This window comes from Nannospalax galili, unplaced genomic scaffold (genome assembly GCF_000622305.1).
Source record: "Nannospalax galili isolate Female #2095 unplaced genomic scaffold, S.galili_v1.0 scaffold907, whole genome shotgun sequence".
Classification (NCBI taxonomy): Eukaryota; Metazoa; Chordata; class Mammalia; order Rodentia; family Spalacidae; genus Nannospalax; species Nannospalax galili.
In genome coordinates, this window is record NW_008357958.1 from 1,894,666 (window position 1) to 1,921,543 (window position 26,878).

At 41.4% G+C, this 26,878-nt stretch overlaps 1 protein-coding gene across 1 annotated transcript in view; it reads right to left on the bottom strand.

Annotated features, from left to right (window-relative positions):
• Iqgap2 (IQ motif containing GTPase activating protein 2) overlaps positions 1-26,878 on the bottom strand; it is a 325,046-nt gene that overhangs the window by 58,941 nt on the left and 239,227 nt on the right. Inside the window, exons 14-17 of the mRNA XM_008855997.2 lie at positions 21,007-21,097; positions 12,993-13,160; positions 10,872-11,014; positions 6,640-6,810 (exon numbers count right to left, since the gene is read on the bottom strand). Of these exons, the coding sequence (XP_008854219.1) occupies positions 6,640-6,810; positions 10,872-11,014; positions 12,993-13,160; positions 21,007-21,097 (573 nt within the window). The remainder of the gene's footprint in view (positions 1-6,639; positions 6,811-10,871; positions 11,015-12,992; positions 13,161-21,006; positions 21,098-26,878) is intronic.

The following is a 26,878-nucleotide window of genomic DNA, read 5'->3' on the forward strand; positions in this document are numbered from 1 at the left end:
AAGTGAATAATCCTCAGGTTCATAGGCTAAAAGATATATGAGACCAGCAGTGGCAACGGCCCCTGCTATGACTAGAAAGGAAGAAAATTCTGGGCTCATCACCAGCTTCATTCTGAGCAGAAGAATCTCCAACCTCAACTCATTGCCCCCAGCACTTGACAGACCATAATTTCTGAGGACCTAGAGAAAAGCTATCTCCTTTTACTCTTTTCTCACTACTTTTCTCTCTCTTTTCATGTCTTCCTTCTGTCTCTTACTCCTCCTTTTTCTTCTCCTCTTCTCTCTCTCTCTCTCTCTCTCTCTCTCTCTCTCTCTCTCTCTCTCTCTCTCTCCACATCCACAGTGCACCTCTGGAGGTCTGAGGACAACTTGCTGGAGTCAGTGGAGTCAGTTCTCTTCCACCTGGGGAAAATCCTGAATCCTGAGGTTTGAACTCAGGTCATCAAGCTTGGCAGCAAGGACCCTCACCTGCTGAGCCATCTCCTGGCTTTAGGCATGTTTTACATGTTTCAGACATTTTTTTGGTTTTCTTCTTTTCTGATCTCTCCAAATTCTTTCTCTCATCATTTCCTTTTTTTTTTTTCCTTTTGTAAACGGGAAGAACTCAAATCGTCTAATTTCTTCTTCATTCCTGAAGAATATTTTTTGGAGGTATAGAATTCTATGTTGACAGGTCTTTTCTTGCAGAATTTAAAAATTGTCTGTTCACTTTTTTGGGTCTCCATGGGTTCTCACTCTCTAGGTCCTTTCAAGAGCTGTGTCGTACAACTGCCTTCCTTCTACAGGTAATGTGTCCTTTCTATCTGCTACTTTCAAGATTCTTTGGTCTTTTGTTTTTAGAAAGTCTTTGTGTGAATTTCTTTGGATTTTTCTTTTGGATTTGCTCAGCTTCTTAAATGTGCACTTTGGTGTCTTTTTCACATGGTGGAACTTTTCAGGCCTTATTTAGAGTACTCTGTTGGCTTTTCTCCTTACTGTGACTAAACATCTGACAGGAAGGATTATTTTGGTGCATTTTCATGGCCAGGAGGGCATGGTAGCTGGGGACACTTCTGTGACAGCAGGAGTTTGTTAGGTAACAGGTGGAACCAGAACTGGGGTGGTGCTGTATGACCCTAAGACTCCCCTCACAGCAACCTACATCCTCCAGCTAGGCCCAACCTCCTAGAGGTGTCACAACCTTCACAAGAGCACCACCAAGTGGGGCCCTACTGTTCAAATACACAAGCCTGTGGGTGACTTCTTACATCTAAACCAAAACAAGTACCTTCTCTTCACTGTCCCTTTCTCCTCTCGTTTTTCTTGGCTGCTCAGATTTGGGAGTTTCTATTGTTCCATGTACATGCCACAGAACAAGTCCCTCTTCTTCATTCTACTGATGACACTATACCTATAGAGTGTTTCACATGGTAATGTATTTTTAAATTCTAAACTTACTGTTTGGGTTTCCTACAGTTATTTCTTTGTTGAGACTTTCTTTTCTGAAATTCTCTATTTCTTTTTTTATTTCAAATGTGTAATTTTTTGCAGCATCTTTATGCCAGTTGATTTAAAAACCTTTCCCAGCAAATATTAATATCACTTTCATATTTGTGTTGGCATCTATTGGTTTTTAAAAAATGTATTAAAGCTATGTTTTTTTTTTCATTCTCAGAATGATAAATAATTGATGTGACTGAAATATCTAAGTTGTTCAACAGAGGAAAACTTGGACAATTTGCAACACACACACAAAACCTTGACTTTGTGTGTGTGTGTGTGCGTGTGTGTAGGAGATTACCAGGAGATTACTATGGTACATGTGAAGAGGTCAGAGGACAACTTGCACTGGTTGGTTCTCTCCTTCCACCATATGGGTTCTGAGATCAAACTCCGGTTTTCAGGCTTGTTGGCAAGTGCCTTTTCCTGCTGAGCCATCTTGTTAGTCCCTAAACTTGGGACAATTTAGACGACATGCTGGATCTTACTGGACCCTTCAGTTTCAGGTAGCTTTTTCTAAAGGGAAGGGGGTGCTGTCTAGTGGAGGTAGAGGCTTTCCACGTGGCCTTTATTGACACCTGAGGTGGGTGGGGCAGGGCTCCACAGTACTGCTGAGTGACATCGGGAACTCCAGAACCCGCGGTGGCTGACAGCACTGTGTCTGGCAGTGGGAACCCTCTTCATACTCACCATGTGGACCCCATTGACCAGGTGGCAGGGTGGTGTGAAAGTCCTGACTTCCTACCTTCCTTCTTTGACACTGTGCTAGCAGGAGAGTGAAGGTTGTCTTTCTACTGCTCAGTAGGAATGAAGTCTAGGTGCTATAGGTGTTTGGGTGATTTTTCCTAGTCCAGGAGGGAAGTTCAGGCTCTACTTAGACTTTGTCTCATGTATGGGATGGTTGCAACAATTTTCTCTGTGGTGTCTGGCTCGAGTGGAGCAGTTATTGTCAGAAGGTTGCTGTTTTTCTAGGTTGTCTCTTTTTTGGTCCTTTGGCTATTTATTTGTTCCATGGACTAATGAGTCAATATTAGGAGAGATGGCTGTCATCAAGGCTGGTTTTTGCCTTGTGCCCACTGGTATTTCTGGGTTGCTAGGCTTCTTCAGTGCCAAGTTTGGAATTTATGAGGCAGAAAAATAAAACCTAAATAATACATCACATGTCACTTGTTTGTTCACTCTTGTTATGTAGCTCAGACTGGCCCCACACATTTGCTCTTACTGCCATAGTCTCCCTCGTGCTGGACGGCAAGTGTGCACAACCCCATGAAATTACTGTGTTATTTCTTGAATCCTGAGTTTTCCTAGCCAGTCTGCCACTTTTGTTATCTTGCAGAGTGCTACCGTTGTGCATGTGTGTACATAAAAAGACAAATACTGAAATTTTCTCCTTTAAGCTTCCATGGTGAAGATGAGCTTTTATATAGGAAAATGAAACTGCAGGAATGATCTTAGTAGTGCTTCTCAAACTTGGAAGTGCACACAAAAGCACCTGAGGATCCTGCTAGCACACAGACTGGGATTCAACAAGTCTCTAGTGGGGCTTGAGATTCTGCATGTCTAACAAGCTTCCAGGCAATGACCTCGCCGGAATGTGGCCCACACTATGAGTAGGGGAGACACAAAACAACAGCTAAAGGATTCTTAATCAAATATCCACCTAGAAAATGCAAGCACGGGATTCATTGTAGTGTGGCACTTCTGAGATGAGAGAAGAAAGTACTATCTTAGGACATCAACAACTGTTTATACAAGTGGCTCGACAATATGGTGGAGACTAGGGAAGTGGATCCTAATGTTCAGATTGCTGGGATTCCACAGCAGTACAGCATAACACACTCATGATGGCCTTTAATGGTTCATATATTTGGTGGGCAGCATGAAGTACAATTATATGAACATATATACTCTATTCCTTCAATCATACCCATAGCAAAAATAGATACTGACATTAGCTCAAGTTCTCATTCTGCTTTTCTAGAATCATCTAAACTCCAGGAATATCATCTCTATTAACTCAGATTCACAGCATTATAAATAACTAATCTATTGCATTAACAGATTATTTAACAAGGAGGCCCCCTTTTTCCTTGTCAGCATTATTTGTTCCGTGGAGTAATGATTCAATATTATTAGGAGATTAAAGGTGTCCTGGCATGGGCATTAGAATTTTTTTTTTTTCCTGGAGCTGAGGACCAAACCCAAGCAAGCGCTGTACCACTGAGCTAAATCCCCAACCCTGGACATTAGAATTTTTACATTAGGAAATGCATCTTACATCATCTGTTTTCTCAGCTGTCCACTTTTCATTCTGAAGCTGCAGGTTCATTTACACTCTATTACGCCACAATTTCTCTTAATCTTCCATGTTTGTTACTTATTTTTTCATATTTTTCTGTTTTACTAAGCCCATGTCTTATTCAGTTCCTCAAGAATTTCAGTATAAAAATCCTGGACGAGTATTCTGAAGTGTTTATGTCATTTATGTTTCCCAAATTGTATTCCTTTTTGTATTTTTTTACATAAATAAAATTTCCTTTTTACTTATGATAACTTTTTCCGGCTCACTCACTCTCAAACTCATGACTTGTGAATGTTGGGGACTGAATCCAGGACCTCATGAATGTCAGGAAAACAGTCTGTCACAGGCATACTCCCAACCATAAGCAATTTTATTAGGGTCTTGTAATTGTTCTAAAACAGTTTAGCTGGACCAGGGTGTAGCTCCAAGCACTTGTCTAGTATACACAAGGCACTGGGCTCAATTGCTAGCACTGCAAAACAAAGCAAAATAAAAATAAAATAAAATTAAAAAACAAAATAGGCTGTATAGATTCCCTGTGACTTCCCTCATGTTGTGCTGGCACCTTCTGATAAACTCCATTAGCACTTGGATGGCTACGTGTTGACTGCACACATTTGCTGTATCACTACTGTACGATTCCTCAACAGGGGACTGAGGGTAAGGAGGGCAGAACCTAGGTCTGTGTCTTAGTTTGTTCTTCATTGCTGTGACAAAACACTCTGACCAGTACCAACTTGGGGAGGAAAGGATTTATTTGTCTTACATCTCCCAGGTCGCACGCAGTTCATCAGGGAGCCCAAGGTAGGAACTCAGGGCAGGAATCTGGAGGCAGGAGCTGGAGCACAGGCCATGGAGGAACGCTGCTTACAGGCTTGCTCCTTTGGCCCCTGCTCAGCCTGCTTTCTTATGCAATACAGGCCCACCTGCCCAGGGGTGGCACCACCCACAGTGGGCTGGGCCCTCCCACATCACTCATCAAGAAGATGCCCTTCAGACATGGCCACAGGCCAGTCCAATAGAGGCAATTTCCCGATTGAGGCTCCCTCAACCCAGGTGTGTCAAGTTGACACTAAAGCTATCCAGCACAGTCTGGTTGACCTGAATTGAGGGGATTTGCTCTATTTCCCTCCAAAGTTGTTGAGACTATGTGTCTGGGGCCAATGAGGTTGGCTGTAAAACTTGAGCTGTTCTATACAGGGGGAAGTCCTCAGGGGTCTCTCTAATCGGCATCTATCAGTCACTTTGGTGAGAAATGAGATTTAGCATGACGTCCTTCAGCTTCTTGTGTTCTGGTTTTTATGTTGGAAGGTTATGGGACAGTACTTCTAAGGCCACACATGTGAAATCGGCTTACTTTTAGACCTCATGCCTTCTTTGTTAGAAAACTGTCAGACAGATGGAATAAAAGCATGGTGAGTGAGTTCGGAGTTTGATGACCTGTTCTTCAACCTGGAGCCTCTGCTGAGGCAGAGGGGCAAGGCCCCACACGATTCACTCCTTTTTCTTTAATTTTTTGAGACAGGGTCTTCCTGTAGCCCCAGCTGGCCTGGAATTAGCTATACAGACCACACTAGCCTTGATTTTACAGAGATCTGCCTGCTTCTGCCTCCTGAGTTCTGGGATTAAAGGAGTGTGCCACTGCACCTAGCTCACATGACTATTTCCATCCTTTCCCAGTCCTCTTGTGACCTCAGACTGGAGAGCAGCATAGGGCTAGTCCAAATTGGATGACATTGGCTGACACTTTGGATTTTGTTCAAAATTAGAGCTTCAGCATTTATTGGTGTAGATGATTCTATGTTTAAACTTTTGGTTGCAACATATGAGCTGGAACAATTTGAAATAAATTAGAAACTCAATTAGAAACTTACCACAGAAAAAGGTGAGTGTTGGGTCTATAGTAGAGATTTATTTTTTTTAAAGAAAAATTTATTTTGATCCTGCTAACATTTTGAGTAAATAAAATACATGGACACTTATCATATGCAAGATACAAGAAGACCAAGTTTAAAAGCTCATCCTCTGCCTCAAATAACATAAAAGCAAGGTAGGGAAAGCAAGCAAGTGCGCCAGTGGCCACATAGCTCTTCAACTGAGAAATCTTCAGTTTAGGAAATCTCATAGATATTGGCTGAAGCAAAGTTCATCCAGCTCTGCCAATCAGTAACATGATCATGTTAGAGTCATAAGAAAAGGGCACATAGGCAGACCTCTGGAAGACAGCGAGATGGTGGGTAGAGAGGGTGATACAAGAACACAGGAGAACCATCTAAATTGGCAAGTTCCTTTCCTCCCCACCAAAAAGCTCAAGTCACGCATTTGTTATTGAATGGCAATTTTTTTGAATGATGGAGAATTTCAATGGCAGGCCTAAATGGAGAGTGACAGATTAGACAAGGGAAAAGACTCCTGGAGACGCTAAATGTATTTTGGGTTATTGGTTTTTTTCTATCCTTTCAGGCTAGAAGAAGCAAGATGTCAATGACTACCCACTAACCCCTAAATGCCCAAGTTGGGCGGGAGATGGACATACGGAGATGTGGCTGTTCAAAAAAGCATGGTTTCAGCCCTGATCTGAGGTGTTCATTTGGCTCCAAATGTGCTGATGGCAGGTAGATGTAAGCAAGTCTATGAGCTCTCAGAAACTCTTCAGGAGGCTGCAGGTTAACATAATTCATCACTAAGACAGTCCTCATCTTAAAGTCTTACTAAAGAGGAACAGGGGGCATTGGTTAGGGGAAAGCCTGCAGTCAGCATTGTCATTAGAATGCTGGTAGTTGACTGTGCTATTTTCAAAGAAAGCATTTTCAGAGGACAGGATAGTTTGCTGTAACTGTGGTAGGTGTTTTACATACCTGTATTTTGACCACATTGTCTACTTGTTCATTTAAGAATAATTTCCTAGCTTCAAACTCTTCCCTAAGGATGGGTCCTAGGCTTGTGTCTTGAAAGCGGAGAAGCAACTCTTCCGAGGCAGACCACAAGTTCTCCTGGATGTAATGTGAGGTGACGTCCCCAATGATGTCCTGGCAAGAGATACGTTGTATGGTTACTCTTCATACATCAGGTGAAAAGAGCATAAAGAACAGTGTCTGGAAACTGCAGGTTTTAGGAAATGAAACGGATAGTTGTTTTTGTTGTTGTTTTGACTTGGTTTAATTACAGATTTAACAAGAGCCGAGGGATGAATCAGATTGGTAAGGTGGCCTAAGAAGGTGTGGAATGATCCCAGATGGTGTTGGCCTGAGCTTCACGGACTGTAAAAGGGTGAAGGCCAACAACTCTAAGAACTGGTATTGCCTACCCTTTCCCCCAGGCTGCTGGGGCAGGTGGGATGGCAGGACCCATGAAGTCCTCAAATCCCTCTTTCCACTCTTCCTCAACCCCAAAAGATGTTCCAAGGGAAATCAAATGCTTGAGGCAGAAGGAAAGTAAGTGGGAGAGAGAAGAAAGACAGATGTTATCAAGGACAGGCAGGAAGCCTAAAGGAATAAAAAAAAAAGTACTAGGAGAAGTTTTCACGGGGTATAGCATTGGGTTTACTTTCACACTGGTAGATGCAAGCAAAGACTGGATTCATTTCTATGGCTGAAGACTTTTCTAGTACACTGTAACCAAAACCTGGTTAATTTAAGGAGCCAAAAGTAAAATCATTTAAAAGTGCATAATGATTTTCAAGAGAAGACATATGTATACATATGCACTGAGTAAGACCAATAACTTCAGGGTTTTTTTTATTATAAAAAAGTTTTATTTGTGTATGAGTGTTCTGCCTGCATGTATGTAAGTGTACCACTTGCATGTGGAGACCAGAAGAGGGCATCCCCTGGAACTGGAGTTACAGACAGTTGTTAGCTGCCATGTAGGTGCTGGGAACTGAACCTGGATCCTCTGTAAGATCAGCCAAAGCTCTTAACTGCTTTTGAACTATCTCTCAAGCCCCACATTATTATTTTTTAAAAAGGATGAGAACTACCACTATTAAACAATTCAAATAGAATGATATTCCATGTGCCAAAAAGTTGCATTTGGGCATCTTTGGATGTCAGATGAGCCATTTTTATCCTACTTTTTAGTTCTTTAATGCTGTTTCTTCACAGTTTGATATATATTTTCAATCATGATCATGACATATGAGGGTTTTGTTTCGTTTTGTGTTTTTGGTTTTTTTTTTTTTTTTTGAGACAGGGTCTCCCTGTAGCCCTAGCTGTCCTGGAACTCACTATGTAGACCAGGCTGGCCTTGAACTCACAGAGATCTGCCTGCCTCTGCCTCCTGAGTGCTGGGATTAAAGGTGTGTGCCACCACGCCTGGCTAGAGGTTTTTGATTTTAAAATCAGCACTAATAAGTCATTGCTCTAATATTTTCTGCCTAAAACTTGTAAGGACTTTGAACATCTGAAATTAGTTAATAAACTATGCTCTTCAGTTTTCTTTCTTTCTTTCTTTCTTTCTTTCTTTCTTTCTTTCTTTTCTTTCTTTCTTTCTCTTTCTTTTTCCTTTCTTTCTTTCCTTTAACCAGGCCCCTTCAGGCCCCTCCAGCTCTTGCTATTTTTTTTTTTTTTGGTCTTTTTGAGACAGGGTCTCCCTGTAGCCCCAGGCTGGCCTTGAACTCACAGAGCTCTGCCTGCTTCTGCCTCCCCAGTGCTGGGATTAAAGGTGTGTACTACCACATCTGGCTTTTTTCTTCTTTTCATTTAGCAGTTTCATCATTAAACATTGTCAGATTCAGGTCACAGGTCTTCTCTCATTTGTAGCACAGATTGCTACACTGCAGCATCTCTGAGACATCTGATTTTTATTTTTATGTATATGAATGTTTGAATGTGTTGCTTACATGTATGCAATGCCTGAAGAGGCCAGAAGAGGGTCTCGGATCCCCTGAAACTGGAGTTGAGGATGGTTGTTAGGTGCCATGAGGATGCTGGGATTTGAACCTGGGTCCTCTGCAAGGGCAGTCAATGCTCTTAACTGCTGAGCTGTCTCTCCAGCCTGAGGCAACTGATTTTTAATGATACTTACATAATCTATATCTATGTGTTGTCTTTTTCTTCTCCAAGATAGAACAATTATTTTCAATATTTTCTCGTAAGTATAATACCTGAATTCATCACCAATTCTCATCTTTTGAGTTCAACTTCTGGTCTTGAGCTCAAAGCAATCTTGGTGAACATTCCTTCATGGTATTTTCCCCTAGGAAGCAGTACTCATCATCTGTCAGAATAAGCCTGTTTCTAGTATTATTAACTCCAGAGTAATGGGCACATGACATAACACTCAGAGATACTGGTGGCTGCAGCAAAAATAGTGCCAGTGCCAAAGAGTGGACAAATGAGACTAGAAACTGGAAGTCCTGGGACTAAACCTTTGTTTATTATTGATGAATGCTTATAAGCTGTAGAATTAATACAAGTGGCTTCTTCCACTCTGTGCCTCAGTTCCCACACCTAGAAAAATGGAAGATGATATTATATGCTCTACTTCCGCTTGGAGGAGGATTTATGGAGCTGATATGCTTGTGCTGTCAGAAGACCTTATTTGTGGTGCTGTACATTCTTTAGGCACTTGTGGGCACTCAGGAAAGACCACTTCTGGCTGTAACTTGCTTCAGACATCTTACAAAGGTTGGTTCCGATTTCACATTCTTCTGACTTCACACATTCCTATTCTTCATTGGTCCACACCAACTTTCCACAACATGAAGACCACGCAGAAAAGGCTATTTTGGCATGTCTAGGGCTTATTTGGTTCTTTATTTCTATGCTCTAAAAAATAAACATTCAGATCTAATACAGCCATGGTCACAGAGAGGCCACTATCTGCTAAGCGGCTCCCCCCACGCCACCTTCAAATAAAAAGGTAGAACTGAAAAAAAGGAGTGAAATTAAATGACTTAGAATGGAGTCTGAAAAGGAAGTTTTGGATCAACTTTCTCTATAGCTTCACTCTAAAGTTGGTTTTCTTCTTTCTTTGTAAATGCTTAGAACTGAGTTCTTGTATATATAAAAATACTACTGAATATTTGGGAAGGAATTCAGATTAGGATGGATCTGGCAGACAGGAGAAAGCACCGATGCCCCAAGACTTAGGCCAGTGTTCCAAACAAGGGGAAAGAGCATTTGAACAATGAATGGGACACAGACACCTCTAAATGGGCTTCTTCTTCCTATACTTAATATATAAATGTTCTAACAGACAACAGCAATGCTTTATGCATTAATCCACGCATTGTTTCTTTGTCCCTATCAAGCTTAGATAGGTACTATATTACATATAGGTCTTTGACTAAAAAGGGATAGGAGAGAATGGAGAAATTGTTTTTGGTAAGTAAAATCCGGTCAATCAAAACTTTCAAATATGGGTTGAGAATTCATTAAAAGAGATCGTTAGATGTAAAATAAAAATGAGATCACTATATCATGTTTAAAATTTGGTCAGTGCAATATATGGACACATGACTTTAATCAAAAATCATGTATAAGAACACATACTCAGCTGTGCTGCTTTCTATTACATTTGGACATTGGAACATGCAAAGCTTGTGAAACTGACATCAAACAATGAAAACATGTCAAGACAACCATGGCAGAGAAGCAACCACTTGATGTTTACCCATCCTGTTCTTTGTCCCACCCCACTGTCTGCTCCTAAAGCTATCTTGTGGGTGGTTGGGCTCATCTGTGCCAGAGATGCCCATTCTAGGACTTCCCGTGAAAAATGACACTTTGCTTAGAATGTTCTCATATTAGGTAGGCTGAGGAGGAAAGGAAAGAAATAAGGCATAAGACAACCCAGAAATTATTAGTAGTCAAACTTAACTTTGTCAAGAAAAACTTAGGATAACTTTGCATCTCAAATGAGCTACAAACATTTTCTCCCCCTTACTCCCCTTGTTTGGTTCGGTTTGGTTGTGCCAATATGTAAAACATTAAGGCAGCTATATTCAACAGCAGTTCATGAAGACTATTCCCTGCCCAGTCTTCAAATCAGTCAGTGAGTTCCTTCTATCACTTACATGATGAAGAAGAGAAAAGCAATCACATCTACTGTATACAGAACAACTGTCCATCAAACACCAACTTCCTACCTCAATTTCTTGCCCAGTGAGCCATGATTCTTTATGCAAGCTTGATTCGGGTGGGATCCAGGAACCTTCCTTGGAATCAATGTTGTAATAGTAGTCATATTTCTGTTGCACATTGAGTTTGACCCATGAACCTTCACCAGACACTAAAGAAAAAAAATATGTCAACATCTACAAAGGAACATGGACCTCTTACACTTTCTCATCAAGAAGCTCAGATAGTATTATTTATTAAGTCTCTGTTTAAAAAGAGGTGGGAGAAAATAGACAACTAGCTTTGATGAGTAAAATCTGACAAACCAGATAGATTTTCTAATACATATAATAATCTAGGGCCAGGTGTGGTGGCGCACGCCTTTAATCCCAGCACTTGGGAGGCAGAGGCAGGTGGATCTCTGTGAGTTTGAGGCCAGTCTGGTCTACATAGTGAGTTCCAGGACAGCTGGGGCTACAGGGAGAGCCTGTCTCAAAAAGACCAAAAAAAAAAAATCTAACAAATACATTTTTACCAAGCATTCAGTTGGTCTATATTACAGTCATTTGAAATGACACAGTAAGATGGAACGAATCTCATGTATTCAATGGTAAGTCCCTGCTAAGTCAAAGAAAACAATATGAGCTCTGGGGTCCATTTTTTTCATGGGGATGATGAGTCAAAAATGGCCAAAGAGAAGCAAAGGCAGACAAGGAATGCATATCACATGTAGATGTGAACACTCCCACAAGTGGACAGAGGAGACTGATGAGCAGGATTTTATTTGCTCATGAAGCCCGCCAGGACTTTCTCCCACAAGAAGTGACTTACGAGAACTGTGACCAATAGTTAAGGGGTGGGGTGTGATGATCTGCATCAACCAAAGTGGAGGTGAATCATTTCTGGATTTAACTTCACTCAAATTACAAAATGGAAAATGCATATCACAAAAGTCAATGAAGGTTGAGAAAAAGAAAATCCCTCATCCACCTCATGTTGCTCTAAACAACCACAGAAAATGAGGGAAACATGGAGAAAGGACTTGATGTGGGTGGACAGGATACAAAATTCAATGGCAGTCATGGCTTAAGTTGCTCAAGAAGAATGTCTCTTCCTCATGAATCTCAGGGCAGTACATCATGGCATACTCAGACCAGACACCTAAGAACTACCCCAAACACTGAAATGTTCCCACTAAAGTAAGCCAACTGCTAAGTGTCCAGTGGACTCACTGCCTTCCCAAGTAAATTAAAGCTTCAGTGGCCTTTCTTCATAAAATATTTAAATATGTTCAAAGAACTAAACAGAAGTAACTTCAGGTCATATTAAGTGCTGATTCATTTTGGGTTTTAAATAGTCCTCAAGTGTTCTACTTGTCAGTGCTCAGAAAGAGACTGCTCTCTCTTCAAATGGGCAGTCAGACAGCTATTCATCTATGGGTCTGTGGTGTGTGTGTGTGTGTGTGTGTGTGTGTGTGTGTGTGTGTGTGTGATGGTGGCCAGAGGACAGCATTGACATTTATGCTTCAAGTACCATTCACCTTTTTTGAACTGGAACTCAGCCATGGCATATTGTGAACATCTGAGGACAACTTTTGGGAGCCCATTCCTTCCTTCTACTGTGAGTTCTGTAGATCAAACTCAGGTCGTCAGGCTTGCATGGCATATGCTTTTATCCACTAAATCATCTTGCTGGCCCTGTGGTTGGTCTTTTTATCTGTCTCCTTTTACTGAGCATACGGTTTTCCAAGTTCAGCCATGCTGCAGCGTGCATCGTCACTCCTTTCCGTGGCTGACAGCGTCCTAGTGTGTGGATCTGCCACATTTTGTTTATCCATTCCTGCTTCACATCTTCTGCTCAGTATTGTGTGATTGTGCGTCATTTGTCTCCTGAATGTATCTAATGACTGATGGCAATCATTAGCAGAAGGATGCTTGCATTTTTTCAGTTCTGTGATGCTACCCTCCATGTGTTGCCACTGAGAAAATCACAGCTTAAAAAAACTAAAACTGTTTCCTTTGCCATCAATGATAAAATTTTCAGAAATGTTGATGTGAAAGCAATACTTGTCTCAACTAAGCAGATACAATGCACAGGAACCAGCATGTTTTAAAAGACATTAGTTTGTGCTAAGTTATGGAAAAGCTCACCATTTTTAGACTTGGACTCTTTTGCCTTCATGAGGTTGTCATAGTACTTGTTGGCACATTCTGGGATTATGTCATGGATATTAGTACTAGAAGACTTCAAAATAGACAAGATATCATCTGAATTTTTTCTATCCAAACACTGATTGACATCAATGACCAGTGCAATCCCTGGGTGAGGAAAAAAAAGGTTTTTATTAAACATTATCTTTTTAAAAAATATTTTATTATTTTTATTTTATGTGTATGCGTGTATTGTCTTAAAAAAATTTTTTTAAATAATTTGAGAATTTCATGCATACATATAAGGTGTTTTGATCAAATCCATGCCCACTCCCTCCCCTCCAACTCTTCCCATATCTTCCCATTATTTATTTTTTTTTTTAATGTGTGTGCATGTATTACCTGCATGTAGGTAAGTGCACTGGTGTTGTGCAGTGTGTTGTGCAATGCTCAGAGGACAGAAGAGGCTGTCGTATCCCCTGGACCAGGAATTACGGACAGTTGTTAGCTGCCATTTGGGTGCTGGGATTCAAACCCGGGTCTTCTGCAAGAACAACCAGTGTTCTTAACCGCCGAGCCATCTCTCCAGCCTCAAACACCTCAAACATCATCTTTTACTTATAGAAGGTATACGAATACATAATTCAACCATCTAGGAATGCATTAGTATTTTAGTATTAAACCTTTGTACCGAGAGTCTGTACCACATGTTACCTAGTCAATCACCAATTCACCTATTAGTGTAGGTTATAAGAAAGTTTACAGGAGTGTGATGTGTTAAAACTCTAATACCTCTTGGTTATCCTTGTGTTGAGGGCTGACTAGGCGATGCTTACTACAGTATAATCTATGACGTGGAGTGAATACCCATCAATGGGCGGTGAATACCCATCAATGCAGCCCCAATCTACATCGTCAGCTCATATTTGAGGATGAGCTTTATGAAGACATGTATTTTAGAGTAAGTAAAATGCTAATTAAGCTATAGAAATCCTAAAATTCTCTTGTATATGCTAGTGTATTTGGCAAGTTTGTCAGAAGTGACCTAAGGAAATGTTCTTGAAAGGCACAGTAAATAGATATGTGCAATGGAGTCCAGAAACTTAATTTTGTATCAATTTAAACTAAGAAGCCTTTCAAATTTTTGCCCCTTCTCATAAAAAATAGTATTAAACTTTTAGTTGCCTAAAGAAAAGTAATACATTCTTTATTATCATCTACTTTCGTTCCAGGTAAGAATGTTCTGGCCTAACCAGTGGAATCATTTTTATAACCTGTAAATGCAGAATTAGGAATATAGGGAAAAATAAAGAGAAGCCAGGCTAAAATACTTTCTAATTGAGGTGTGATGGCACATGCCTTTAAACCCAGCAGAGGCAGGTAGATCTCTGTGAGTCTGAAGCTAGCCTGGTCTACATAGCAAGTTCCAGGCCAGACAGTGCTACATAGTGACATCTGTTTCAAAAAAAACCATAAACAAACAAATAAATGAAGAATAAAACAACAACAACAAATTTTCCAGGTTTTAGAAAGAATTTTGATGAAAAGAAAGGGGAGAGATTTTTCTTCTACATATATGCCAGACTCTAGCAAGTGTTAAGCGGCCACTCTAATTAGATTTAATAGTCACCTTGACATAGCCTAGAGTCATTAGAGAAGAGGAGCTTTGATTGAGGAATTTCTTAGATCAGACTGGCCTGTGGGCATGTCTGTAGGGATGATCTTGATTATTAATGGATGCAGGAGGACCCAGTACACTGTAGGCAGCACCAATCTTAGGCAGGTAGTCCTGAGCTTGCATAAGAAAGCTAGCTAAGCAGGAATCAGAGAGCCAGGCAGCAAGAAGAGTTCCTCCACGGTTCTTGTCTCTCAGGTTCTTGTTCTGATTTCCCTCAATGATGGAGTGTGACCTGGAAGTGTAAGCCAAATAAACCCTTTCTTCTCCTAAATTGTTTTGGATCCAAGTGTTTTATCACAGCAACAGAATGAAACTAGAACAGAAATTGGTACAAGAAATGGGATACTGTTGTGATGGACCTGACCATGTGGCTTTTTATGGAGGATGTTGGAGGATTCTGGAACTCTGAATTGCAAAAGTCATTGAGTACTTAGAGCTTAAAAGTTGTTTTTGTAGGATTCAGAAGCTAATGCTGAGAGAGATGTGGAAAATGGAGGTCTGGCTTAGGAGATTATGAAGGGAAGCAAAGACTCTATCAGGGCCATTTGTATGATATTTTGGATTAAGAGTCTGTGGTTAAGATTTGCTGGTCAGTTGGGGCTGAAGGATTATGATTAACAAGAGACTGGGAAATGGATGCCAGTTAGCTGGAGCTGAAAAATCAGTTGTGATTAATCAGCACTACTGAGGTGAATCTTCTGTGCTTCATTAGGACAATACAGAAATACTCAGCACACAGAAGCTGTGGTCCAAGGGGACCAAGGATACATCTCAAGCTGGCAATATGCAAGAGTCACCCAGATGGTACTGGTTTTGAAGTGATGGAAGCTACAAGATTGAAGAGGTCATGGAAAGAAGCTGAGGCCTGCCACATGTGGCAGGGTAGAAGCTTCTGAAGAGCAGCCAGGAAAGGCCATTGGTGAAGGTAAAGCCTCAGTTGTAGTGGAAATCTCAGTATACTAGAGATGTCAGGACTATGGGGTGTCCACCAAGGAGAGCATCAGGTATGGAGTAGAACTGGCCTGAGTCTATAGGATAAGCTGTGCGTGCTGAAGATGAAAGAGCTAGGGAGGTGGGACTGTCTAAGCCCTTTGGAGCCAGAAGATGATGAGTGAGTCCTAGATGTTGGACGCTAAGCTACAGAATTTGGACTTACACTGCTAGATTTTGGTTGGCTTTGATCTGATTTATCCTATGCCTGGGTTAGTCTCTCTTGGAGTAAGAAGTATTTAACTTATTAAAAAAATATTTTATTATTTTTATTTTATGTGTATGAGTGTATTGCCTGCATGTATGTGAGTGCTCCCGTGTCATGCAATGCCACGGGAGGTCGGAAGAGGGCTTCGGATTCCCTGGAACTGGAGTTACAGACAGTTGTTAGCTGTCATGTGGGTGCTGGGATATGAACCTGGAGTAGAACTGGCCTGAGTCTATAGGATAAGCTGTGCGTGCTGAAGATGAAAGAGCTAGGGAGGTGGGACTGTCTAAGCCCTTTGGAGCCAGAAGATGATGAGTGAGTCCTAGATGTTGGACGCTAAGCTACAGAATTTGGACTTACACTGCTAGATTTTGGTTGGCTTTGATCTCAAGAACAACCAGTGTTCTTAACCACTGAGCTATCTCTCCAGTCCCCTAACTTGTTTCTTTGTAAGAGACTTTGGGCTTTTAGTGAGACATTGAATTTTTAAAGTGTTGGAATTTTTAAAGACTGTGGAACTTTTAAATTAGACTGTTTTATACTATGATATTAATATGAGACCCTGAAGATCAGTGAGAGGAACTTTATAGTTTAAAAGTGATGTGTTTTGTGTCAGTTTGACAAGGGATGGAGTGTTCTAGTTAACTTTAACTGTCAACTTGACACAGCCTAGAGTCATTTGCGAGTAAAGGCTTGATTAAGGAATTGCCTAGATCAGATTGGCCAGTGAGCATGTCACTGGCAGATTCTTTTGATTATATGATGCAGGAGGGCCCAGCACACTGTGAGTGGCACCGACCCTAGGCAGATAGCTAAGCATGTGCCAGAGAGCAAGCCAGGAGCAGCGTTCCATGGTTCCTGCCTCCAGGTTCCTGCCCTGCCCTCCCTCAGTGATGCCTTGAGACTTGGAAGTGTAAGCCAAATAAACACTTTCCTCTCCTAAGTTGTTTCCAAAAGAGTGTTTTATTACAGCAATAGAATGAAACTAGAACAAAAATAGACTGTTGTCATCAAATTATGCTCATGTGTGCTTATATTATGCATGATACTATGCATAGATTCAGCTGAAGGAAGAAGAAAAATGGGCTGCTGTTTGCCAGTTTGGAGTCAAATCTATGAATCCAGAGGCATTCACAAACACTACTAAGGAACTTCTCCAGCAAATTCCACTGACTGCTGAACAACAGATACAGAGAGCTCTTGCTCTATGCTTATCGAGGCTAACACTGGTTGGCTTGAACCACCCCCCATTTCCTCTTTTCCAGGAAAGCTCTGTGGGATGAAGAGCTGACATCTGCAAAGTCTGTGGTCTCAGAGAAGCAGAATAAGTGACAAAGAAGAATTCCCATATGAATTACCTCAGATGGTTGTACTGAACTAACACACCAAACTGTAATGTTCCTTAAAAGATGTATTACACAGGTACACTCTTGAATACAGTAATTGGATACTGAAGAGAAGGAACTGGCCCACAGATGGATTTCCAGTATCAACTGGAATTGTTTTCCGTGAAAATCTAAAACAGGTCTTGAAGAACCCCTGACAGAGGTGCTATAATTGCTCTTCAATTTACTCACAGTCTGGGGTACACAGTAGGTGCTTACTATCTGTTGAGTTGTACTAAGCAGTAGACAGCAAGTAATACTTTCAAGGACATGGAATGTTAGGGCTTATTGGCTCCAGGACTACATGGCCTCAAACTCCTCTGCTTTTCAGTATCATTTCCTACTAATATCTTTGTGCCTGCATGGGGCAGCCCAACTCTTCATGTCTTGGAGTTTGTGACTTCTACTCTGCTCACAGTGGAGAAGAGAAACAGCCATGGACATTAGAATTATGCCTATAGGAAGAGTAGACAGGCTCAGGTGTTTGCCCCAGGGGTCTCTAGTAAGGAAAACAGATCAGCTCCAATGCACAGGACATGCAACATCTATTCTGATGGCTTTGTTGCTTACTCTGTGGGTTGTGGTTGGGTCTCTGATGGGAGAAGACATCAGATAACTGACCTAAAGAAAGTCAAGTACATTTCCACTGAGGAACAGATTAAGAAACCTCTTATACGGGACTGGAGAAATGGTTCAGCAGTCAAGAATACTGGCTGATCTAGCTGAGGACCTGGATTTGTTTCCTAACACCCACATGGTAGCTAGTGCCCATCCATAACTCCAGTTCCAGGGAATCTGATGCCTTCTTCTGATCTCTGCTGGCCCCAGGCATGTACATGGTCTACTTACATATATGCAAGCAAAACACTCATACACATAAAATAAAAATAAAATCTTAAAAAAAGAAATATGTTGTTGCATAGAAGTACCCTCAGACTGCCAAACTAAACTGGCAAGCTATAGTCACACCTTCTTCCCGAGCTTGGTTGCACCTGTTTGTCTAGGATTATAAACTTGACTGTTGACCTTCTGTAAGAAAAGGAGGGTCGGGGGGAGTCAGTTACCCTTCCCACCCAATCAGTCAGCCTTAGCTGCATGAGGGGGAGGGACTAAGGATATATAAGTGAAAAAGGCCATGAGGTCTGCCTCTTGCCATTTTGTGTGACTGCTGGGAAGTTACAGAATCTATCTATGCTTAGGTGTGGACTTTCTGGTGCAGCCTTAAATGGTGGGGCACCCAGTCTTCTGTAAGGAACCCTCCATCCCCTTCTCTGTTAGTAAGCCCAATAAATTTGCTAGGATTTTCCAAACTGCGGTTTTTGGAAATTTGTATACCTCATTTTGTTGTAGGACCAAGGAAGGTGGGAGCCAGACTTTGTCAGTGCCTCCCAAGAGGAATTTTAGCAAACCTCCTAAGAGTCCTAAAAATATGTTTGCTTTACATCTTAAGCTACAGGTGGGCCAGTGAGCTCTCTCTAATACATACACTCTCACAAGGGCCAAAAATTGGTTCTTTAATGTATAAAGCATAAATCTACATATGTTACACAAATAGATCTACAACATATCTGTGGTACTATAATGTCAGGATGAGAAGAGATTAGGGAGAAATTATTTAAGACTCCTCAGGGTGCAATGATTTTTTTATAAAAAGGTTGAGAAATGTTGCTTCGAGGATTCGATGGATGAGGGAAACTCACACGAAGGAAACAAGATACCACTGAAGACGAACACTGAGCCAAAACAACGGCAACTTAGTTTCTCTGCCCTTTTCAGTCTTGCCTGGGGCGAAACACATGAGCCAATGCGCTTTGCTAAATTATCTGGGATATTGAGGATATATGACCAGAGTCTGTTTTAATCTTCACGCAAGGAGGAAGAATGCTTTTAAAAGTCAGATTAAATTCCTGCTGGAAACCCAGAAAATTCGCATTTCAATGTCTGACTAGCGATAGCCATAATTACAAAAAAAAAAAAAAAATCTTGCAGTGTTGGACAGGATTCAGGGAGGACAGAGGGATTCAGATGTGCAGCAGAGAGTGCAACACCATTCACATTTGAGAAACTTCTTACTTTTCTATCAGCAGACTATGAGTCTCCAAGTGAAAAACAGAACCAACATTTGCAGACCACATACAAGGAAGACAATGAATAAAATAACTTCTAAATTAGCTAGATCTTCAAGAAAGAAGTCACACGTATTTTAGGCTGAGTGTCCACAATCTAATTTCTTTAAAGGACCTCTTCAGACCGTGGCTGTCTTCAGTTTATATGTAAATTTAAATCTCTTATGTAGCACTCTCATATATGTTTTTTTTTCCCCTCTGAAGTATTAGAGTGGTAAACAGCAAAGACAGTTCCCAAGGCCATACAAGCTCACTTTAGATAAATACAGTTTTCCAAGCTAAGGAAATAAAGCCTTGTGTTTGAGTGTGTCTATTCCAGTTGTGCATTCTGGAACTGGGGAAGCACAGGACGTGTTTGCAGACCTGTTAGGCCCCCTAGGAGAAGAATCTTAACTGAAACTCCATAGATAACCTGACTTTCAAAAGCCCCTGCTCTTGGATAAAAATGGTGACATTTAGAGTTTGTGGAGATTAGAGTTTATACAGAGCTAGCATCCCTGAAAAAACATCTGCTTATGTCTTCTTTCTCCAGTGGTCGCCCTGGAGGTGGGCTATTGGTCCTTCTGGGAAGGCTAGGAAACAGGTTGACAACACTATTTTTGGGGAGTGAAGTGACATCCTGCCTCAAGGGGACCTGGCCTCTCTCTTTTATTCTAAGGGCCTCTAGGTTTGAAAGCAGGCTCCAAAATGGGAATTCAGGGGCAGTGACTCTGTTTTTATGATTCAAGTTACATTTCTCTTTACTTGACCTAGAACTCTTCCATTTGCACAACTTAAGGGAGAGTTTAGTAACTACCAGTCGATTCCGCTTCTAGAATTATCAGTTACCCAATTCCATCATCTCTGATTTGGCCTATTTCCGTTAGGACTCAGACTGCACTGTTAGACAGTAACCACTCCCACTTGTCCTTAGTGTTTAAACAGATACCGTCTTCTGCCAGCTTGGCCTTTGCATTTTCTACTCACTAACCTCCATAGTCTGGCGGGACAATTCCTTCAAATAAATATCTATATAACTTCCTGTCTCCTTCCCTCTCTCCCTGCCTCCTGGCTTGCTATTCTGACATTTATTGAGCAGAAATAAGTTACTTTTCTATGGATCAAGAAAAAAATGGACCAATTTCATCATAAAATTTGAGAGCCTACAAGACATTTTTACTATCTGGATATTGTTTGGCAACATTGTCAAATTTTGTTGGAGACAAGACCTAATCACTGGAAACAGGGCAAGCAGCTAATGATATTTTTGTTTAAATATAAACCCAAGAACTGAAACTTGGAAAGTATTCAAATCTTTTTTTAAAAAATATATATTATTTTTGTTTTATGTGTATGAGTGTATTGCTTGCACATATGTAAGTGCACCCATGTTGTACAATGCCCTCAGAAGTCAGAAGAGGGAATCTGATTTCCCTGGAAGTGGAGTTACAGACAGTTGTTAGTTGCCATGTGAGTGCTAGGATCTGAATCTGGGTCTTCTACAAGAACAGTCAGTGTTCTTAACCACTGAGCCATCTCTCCAGCCCCAGTATTCAAATCTTTTTAAGAAATCAAGTGACATGACCTTAGGCACATATCTAAACACAAGTGAGGTAGATTTGGTTCAGCAAAAGAGGGCAGAGCTTACATCGCTTCGCTTTGTTTTTGTCCTTGTTGGCCTCATCGATGGCTTCCTGTATCTCATCCAGCCAGAGAACTTTAGAAACACTCTCAGGATCCTGGAAATAAAGACACAGAATCTTTATAAATAAAGACGGAACAATGAATGATGATGGAGCAGAAGCAACACCACTCTTGTGGAGACATTTTATTATGACTTCCAGATTCTTACTGAGCAGCCACCAAGTTGCACCAAGCACAGCACAAGCTACTGTTGAACAGGCCAGGAGTCCTCATCTGCATTATCCTCCGGACAGACAAGTTGCACTGGTTTCCCATGTGGCTTCATTCCTTCCAACTTTTCTGTACCATGGTGGTCCACTGGTGAGAACCAGGTGACCTTTTCAAAACAGACATCTCACTATGTTCTTTCCCTTAACCTTAGAAAGAAAACCAGGCTTTCTTCTCAAAGACTGTGGGTCTAGATTCCATGACTGGGCCTTACCTGACCCTCTCATCTCAATCTCTGTTCCCTTTCTCTATTCCAGAACCTCACAGCACCCTCCTTTGGATTGAAACACTCTACCCTAGATATGCAGCTGCTGCCCTGTCTCATCATTCATAACTCAAATGTCACTTCCTCCAAAAAGCTGTCCATCGCTATGTAGTCAATGCTTTCCCAAGCATTCAGTAACTGTGGTTCACAAACAATGTGCCAAGCTGCCCCAGGGTGCCAGGGGAGGTTTTAAATTTGAGGGAAACAGTGATACCCAATGTCTGTCAGACACCAAGACAAAAACAGAAACAAAAATATGGTGACTATCCTGAAAGAGCTAAGAAGCTGATGGAGAGAAACATGATTATAACGCACTGTGATCAAGGTACATGGTTGAGAAGCATGAATGCCAGGCATGGTGGCACACACCTTTACAGGTGGGTCTCTGTGAGATCAAGGCAAGTCTGGTCTACATAGCAAGTTCCAGGTGGGCTGGGGCTATAGGAGACCCTGTCAAAAAATAATAAATAAAAGAGAAGTAGGCAAGAAGGGTTGATGGATGATGAGGGCCTTGACATATAGGAGGAAAAACTAAGTAGTTAAAAATGACTTCAGAAAGGAATTGGCAGGCAGGGGTGAATACGTACAGAATTACCTAATGTTTTACATCTGGGTAGATTCTGGTGATTTTAATTATAGCCAGCAGATAATAAAAAAATGAATCCTGCATTTTATAAACATTTGTCCAAAGATTTCAAGTCAATTTTAGGAGTAGAAATTAAATGATCTTAGAAAAGATTAGGAATTCCATTTTAAAAATGAATGCTAAAAAAATGTGAATGCTAATTTATATGCAGGCATGAGTGCTGTGTTCTAAGTCCTGAATGAAGATGCTATTGAAATATTTCAATTGGCAAGTATGAGGCCCTGAGTTTGATCTTCATACCTGAGTTTGATCCCAAGGGGGGGGGGAAAGCCAGGAGTGGTAGCATGCCTTTCTACTTACAGTACTGAGGAGGGAGATACTAGAGAGAATCCCCAGGGGCCAGCTGGCCAGCCAGCCTAGCTGAATGGGTAAGCTCTAGGCAATGAGAGACCTTGAGTCAAATTCAAGGTGGGCAGATGGCATCTGTGAATGACACCTGAGGTTGTCCTCTGGCCTCCACATCCATGTATATGCCTGTGCACATGCACCTGTACATACATATGTACCCCCCCAAACATGTGCCCCCATCTACATGAATATACATGCACCCACATACAACTGTGATGCATATATAGAATCGACTTTGGCATTGGGGTCCTGAGGAGCAAATTTCATCATTTAGAGCTCAGGAAGTGTGGGGAGTCAGGAGGGAGAAGTAATATTTGTGAGCCTCCCCGAGGAGCTGTGTGAGATAATGCATGTGGCTCTAGATGAGAAATGCTGCTTCCTCCTGCATTATTGAGGCAGAAAAAGCCCTTGAGAAAATGCATGAGGCCTGTTTCCTGAGTCATCTCCAGCTACAGCTGCCACATGGGAACTATCAGCTGGCAGTTTAGCCATTTAACAAATGGAACTTGGGAAGGAGGAGGTTCAAGCATAAACAGGGAAAGAATGAGAAGCCTGGAAGAGGAGGAGGACAGGAGAGCAGGATTTAAAAGTTACTTATTTACTTATCATTATTGTGTGTGTGCATGATGTGTGTGTATGTGGGTACACATGCCATCAAGCATGTGTGGAGGTCAGAGGACAAATCTGTGGAGTTGGTTCTCTTCTTCCACTTTTACATGGGTCCCAGGGATTGAACTCAAGTCATCTGGCTTGAGCAGCAACTGCCTTTATCCTCTGAGCCATCTAGAGAACCCTAGGATTTTCCCTCCCTCCCTCCGTCCCTCCGTCCGTCCCTCCCTCCCTCTCTCCCCACCCTTTCAACTCTAAAAGCAAACAGAGCCCCATACTCCTCAGGAATAGCCTAAAAACTAAGCACCATACAGGTTCATCTCACCTTAGTGTTTTTCTACTTCTGAAAGGCATTATAACTTCACTGTAGAAGATGGACCACACACACTTTTGCCTGGATGAGAAGGTAGTAACTATCTTATGTTGAAGATTAAAGCATTAAGCTATAAGCCAAACTTAAGTTAGACTTTTCAAAATGAAATGAATTTAAGTTAACAGTTTAGAGAATGCAAAGTACTAAAATAAAGCTAAGCACAAAATAAAAAGTGAAAATGAAAACTTACTAACATGAAATCTCCCTTTCAAATGCTACCAGAAGACTGGGAATGCGATGGCTAAACCTCACCTTAGCTACACAGCCAGGTTATACATGTGAGTTACAAGCGGGTAAAATGACCAACAACTAGGCCATTTGCAAATCAAGTGGTAACTTCTTGAATTTAGGTGATGCCTAGAAAAGTTTTCAATCAAAAATACTTTTATCAGCATTTTATGGGTTTGTTATTTCTATAGCATTATAAAATTCTACCTTAGTTTTATGTTGCTATATATTATGTAGTTGAAGTTTAAACTCTGACCTTTGTAAAAATCTTGGTTTGGCTAAATTTAGTCAAGATGTGAAAAGTTTATGGAGACTTACTTCTTCCTAGCTTATGCCTCTGCCTAAAGTCTCCTGTGAAAATTTAATTTTCTTGCTTTATTTTATAGGTTAAGTTGTCTAATGGGGTTTAATCAGGTTTTGTTCTTTAAGAAACTTACTATGGTCATGTTTTCTTTTATTATGTTTTGTGAAATGTACTAAACACTAAGGAACACTAGGTGATGCCTAGAAAAGTTTTCTGTGCATTTACAGTGACTAAAATATAAATTTTGTTAAATATATCTCACAATTAAAAAACATCTTATTATAGACCTGTTCACCAAGGTTGACAGAATAAAACAAGTCCCTTTACTTCAATTTTGTATTATGATTTTAGTTCAATCAAATGTGCTGCTTGGCCTAGGTTTCCTTAATTATCCTACCCTATAGAGTTACTGAATGGCTCACAACACATTGATCTATGGCACACACACAAACCAACCAACCCTCCTCCTAGTAGCAACAAAACTTAGCCTAGCCAGGGGCTAATGACAAAGACAACACAACATAACACTGACAGAGAATTTTCTTTTATCCCCCTCCTTTCCTTCTTTTTCCTCTACTTTCGTCTCCCCCTCCCCTCCCCCTGTTCTCTTTTTCTGATACAGAGTCTCTCTGTTTCTTAGGCTGTGCCGCCCTGGCTGACTCTCAACTCACTGAAATCCTTCTGTCTCAGTCTCCCAAGTGCTTGGGGTTATAAGTATGGGCCACCACACTCAGCTGAACAGTTTTTGAAGAAATCTAACACCTCAACAATTTTAAGAAAGTTTTCTAGGATTGGCGAATGTAGCACAGTTGGTAGAGTACTTGCCTAGCATGTACAAAGCCCTGGGTGTTAGAGGCTGACGCCTTGCTGACCTCCTTTGACTTCAGTAATTTCCCTGGTTTTTCCCTTCAATATTTTTAATATGAGTTGAATCATTAGTCTAACTTTTTCAGCTAAGGTAAAAGGGTTGTTTTTCTGGGGTTTAATGTTTAAAGTAAGATTGATGTTCCTATTCTATCACAAATAGTATTTTTAAAAATCAGCAAACCTTGACTTGTAAAATGAGTTTCTAGAAACTAGCTGACCATAGTGTCATGAGATTTTATCCAAAAGATTTTTCTCAAGATTTTCCGTTACGCTGTAAAGTTTGTGTAAGCCTTGCTAAATTGCTAACCAAATATTTCTGCTTTTGTTCTGAGCTTTCTTGCTTGCAAAAGGTCATAGAATACCAAAGGCCTCTCTCTGGGGTAAGTCCATCACTCCCTCTGCGCCTCACCTCCCCCAGCCCCATTCACCCTCCCATCTCTCCTCCGAGTTTGGGCCCTGCCCATTCCTGGTCTTGGGGCCCCAGACACCTGGGGAACCAATACTGCTTCCTGACCCTTTTCATCCAGAACAACTTAGTGCCTTCTCTGGACCCCAGGAGCACTGCTTGTGGGCCTGGCCTGGCACTCACCTACCTCTGCTTCCCTTGGCCTGCACCACCCGCCACAGGCCTCTCTCCCACCCTCAGGCCTCTCTCTGAGGTAAGTCCATCTTTCCCTCCTAGCCTTGACTCCCCCAGGCCCATTCACCCTCCCATCTCCCCCGCAGGTCTCTCCTAGTTTGGATCCTGTCCCATTTCTTGTCTTGGGGCCCCAGACACCTGGGGAACCAATACTATTTCCTGACCCCTTTCATCCAGACCAACTTAGTGCCTTCTCTGGGCCCTAGGATCACTGCTTCTGGGCCTGGCCCCGCACTCACCTACCTCTGCTTCCCTGGGCCTGCACCACCTGCCATCCTCTTTCTAGGACTTGGGAGCTGACCTTTCCTATTCGTGATCCTTTGCATCCAGACCAACCCAGCTCCTCAGTGCAGTCCCCAGGAGTCCTTGGGGCCTCTTCCAGCCTGCCTTTGCATCTCTGGGTGGCATGGCCACCAAGCTGCCCTAGACCAGCATCTTTTCTGGGCCAGTCTCCCAGGCCAGTCCAACCCCCAAATTCCTGAGGCCAAAATCGGTCCTGGATGGATCCAGACCTTAGGAGAAAGCCTGAAATCATCTAACCCTCATCTGAATTGGGCCTCTGTGGGAATTCCTGAAGACAAAATCAATCCAGCCATTCCACTATAAAATCAACAGAGAGAGCCAGAAGCTTAGACGAACCAGCTTTTCATGCCCAAAAAGTAAACCACAAAGATACATAAAGATCACAAAAAAAAAGTAGACCTAAACTTGAAGGCTTGAGTCTCACACAAGAACCAGAACTACGAAAGAAATTAACATGCCAAAATCAGAGAGAAAAAATAATAACATGAAAAACCAAAATAACATATCCCCACCAAATACGAGTAATCCTCTAGAGGAGCACAATGAGAACCCCCTAGAGACAATGCAGGACATGGAACTCAAGAGAACAATGATGAATATGATAAAAGAATTCAGTGAATTTAAAGAACACACAAACAAGGTAATCATAGAGCTGAAGGAAGATAGGGATAAACTTCTGAATGAATTCAGAAAAGAGCTAGAAATATTAAAGAATGCTCAGGCTGAAATAAAGAATGAAGGGAAACACTCCATGAGCCAATTAGAAATGACAGGAGAAAGCCCCACCAATAGGATGAACGAAATGGAAAACAAAGTATCAAGACTAGAAGATAAAGTGGACGAACTGGACCACTCAAGCAAAGATTATGAAAAATTTAAGAAATCACAAGAATGGAATATGCAGGAATTGAGTGATACCATAAAAAGACCAAACATGCGAATCATAGGCATACAGGAAGGAGAAGAATCCCAAGACAATGGCATGGACCAGATCTTCAACAGAATCGTGGAAGAAAATTTCCCAAA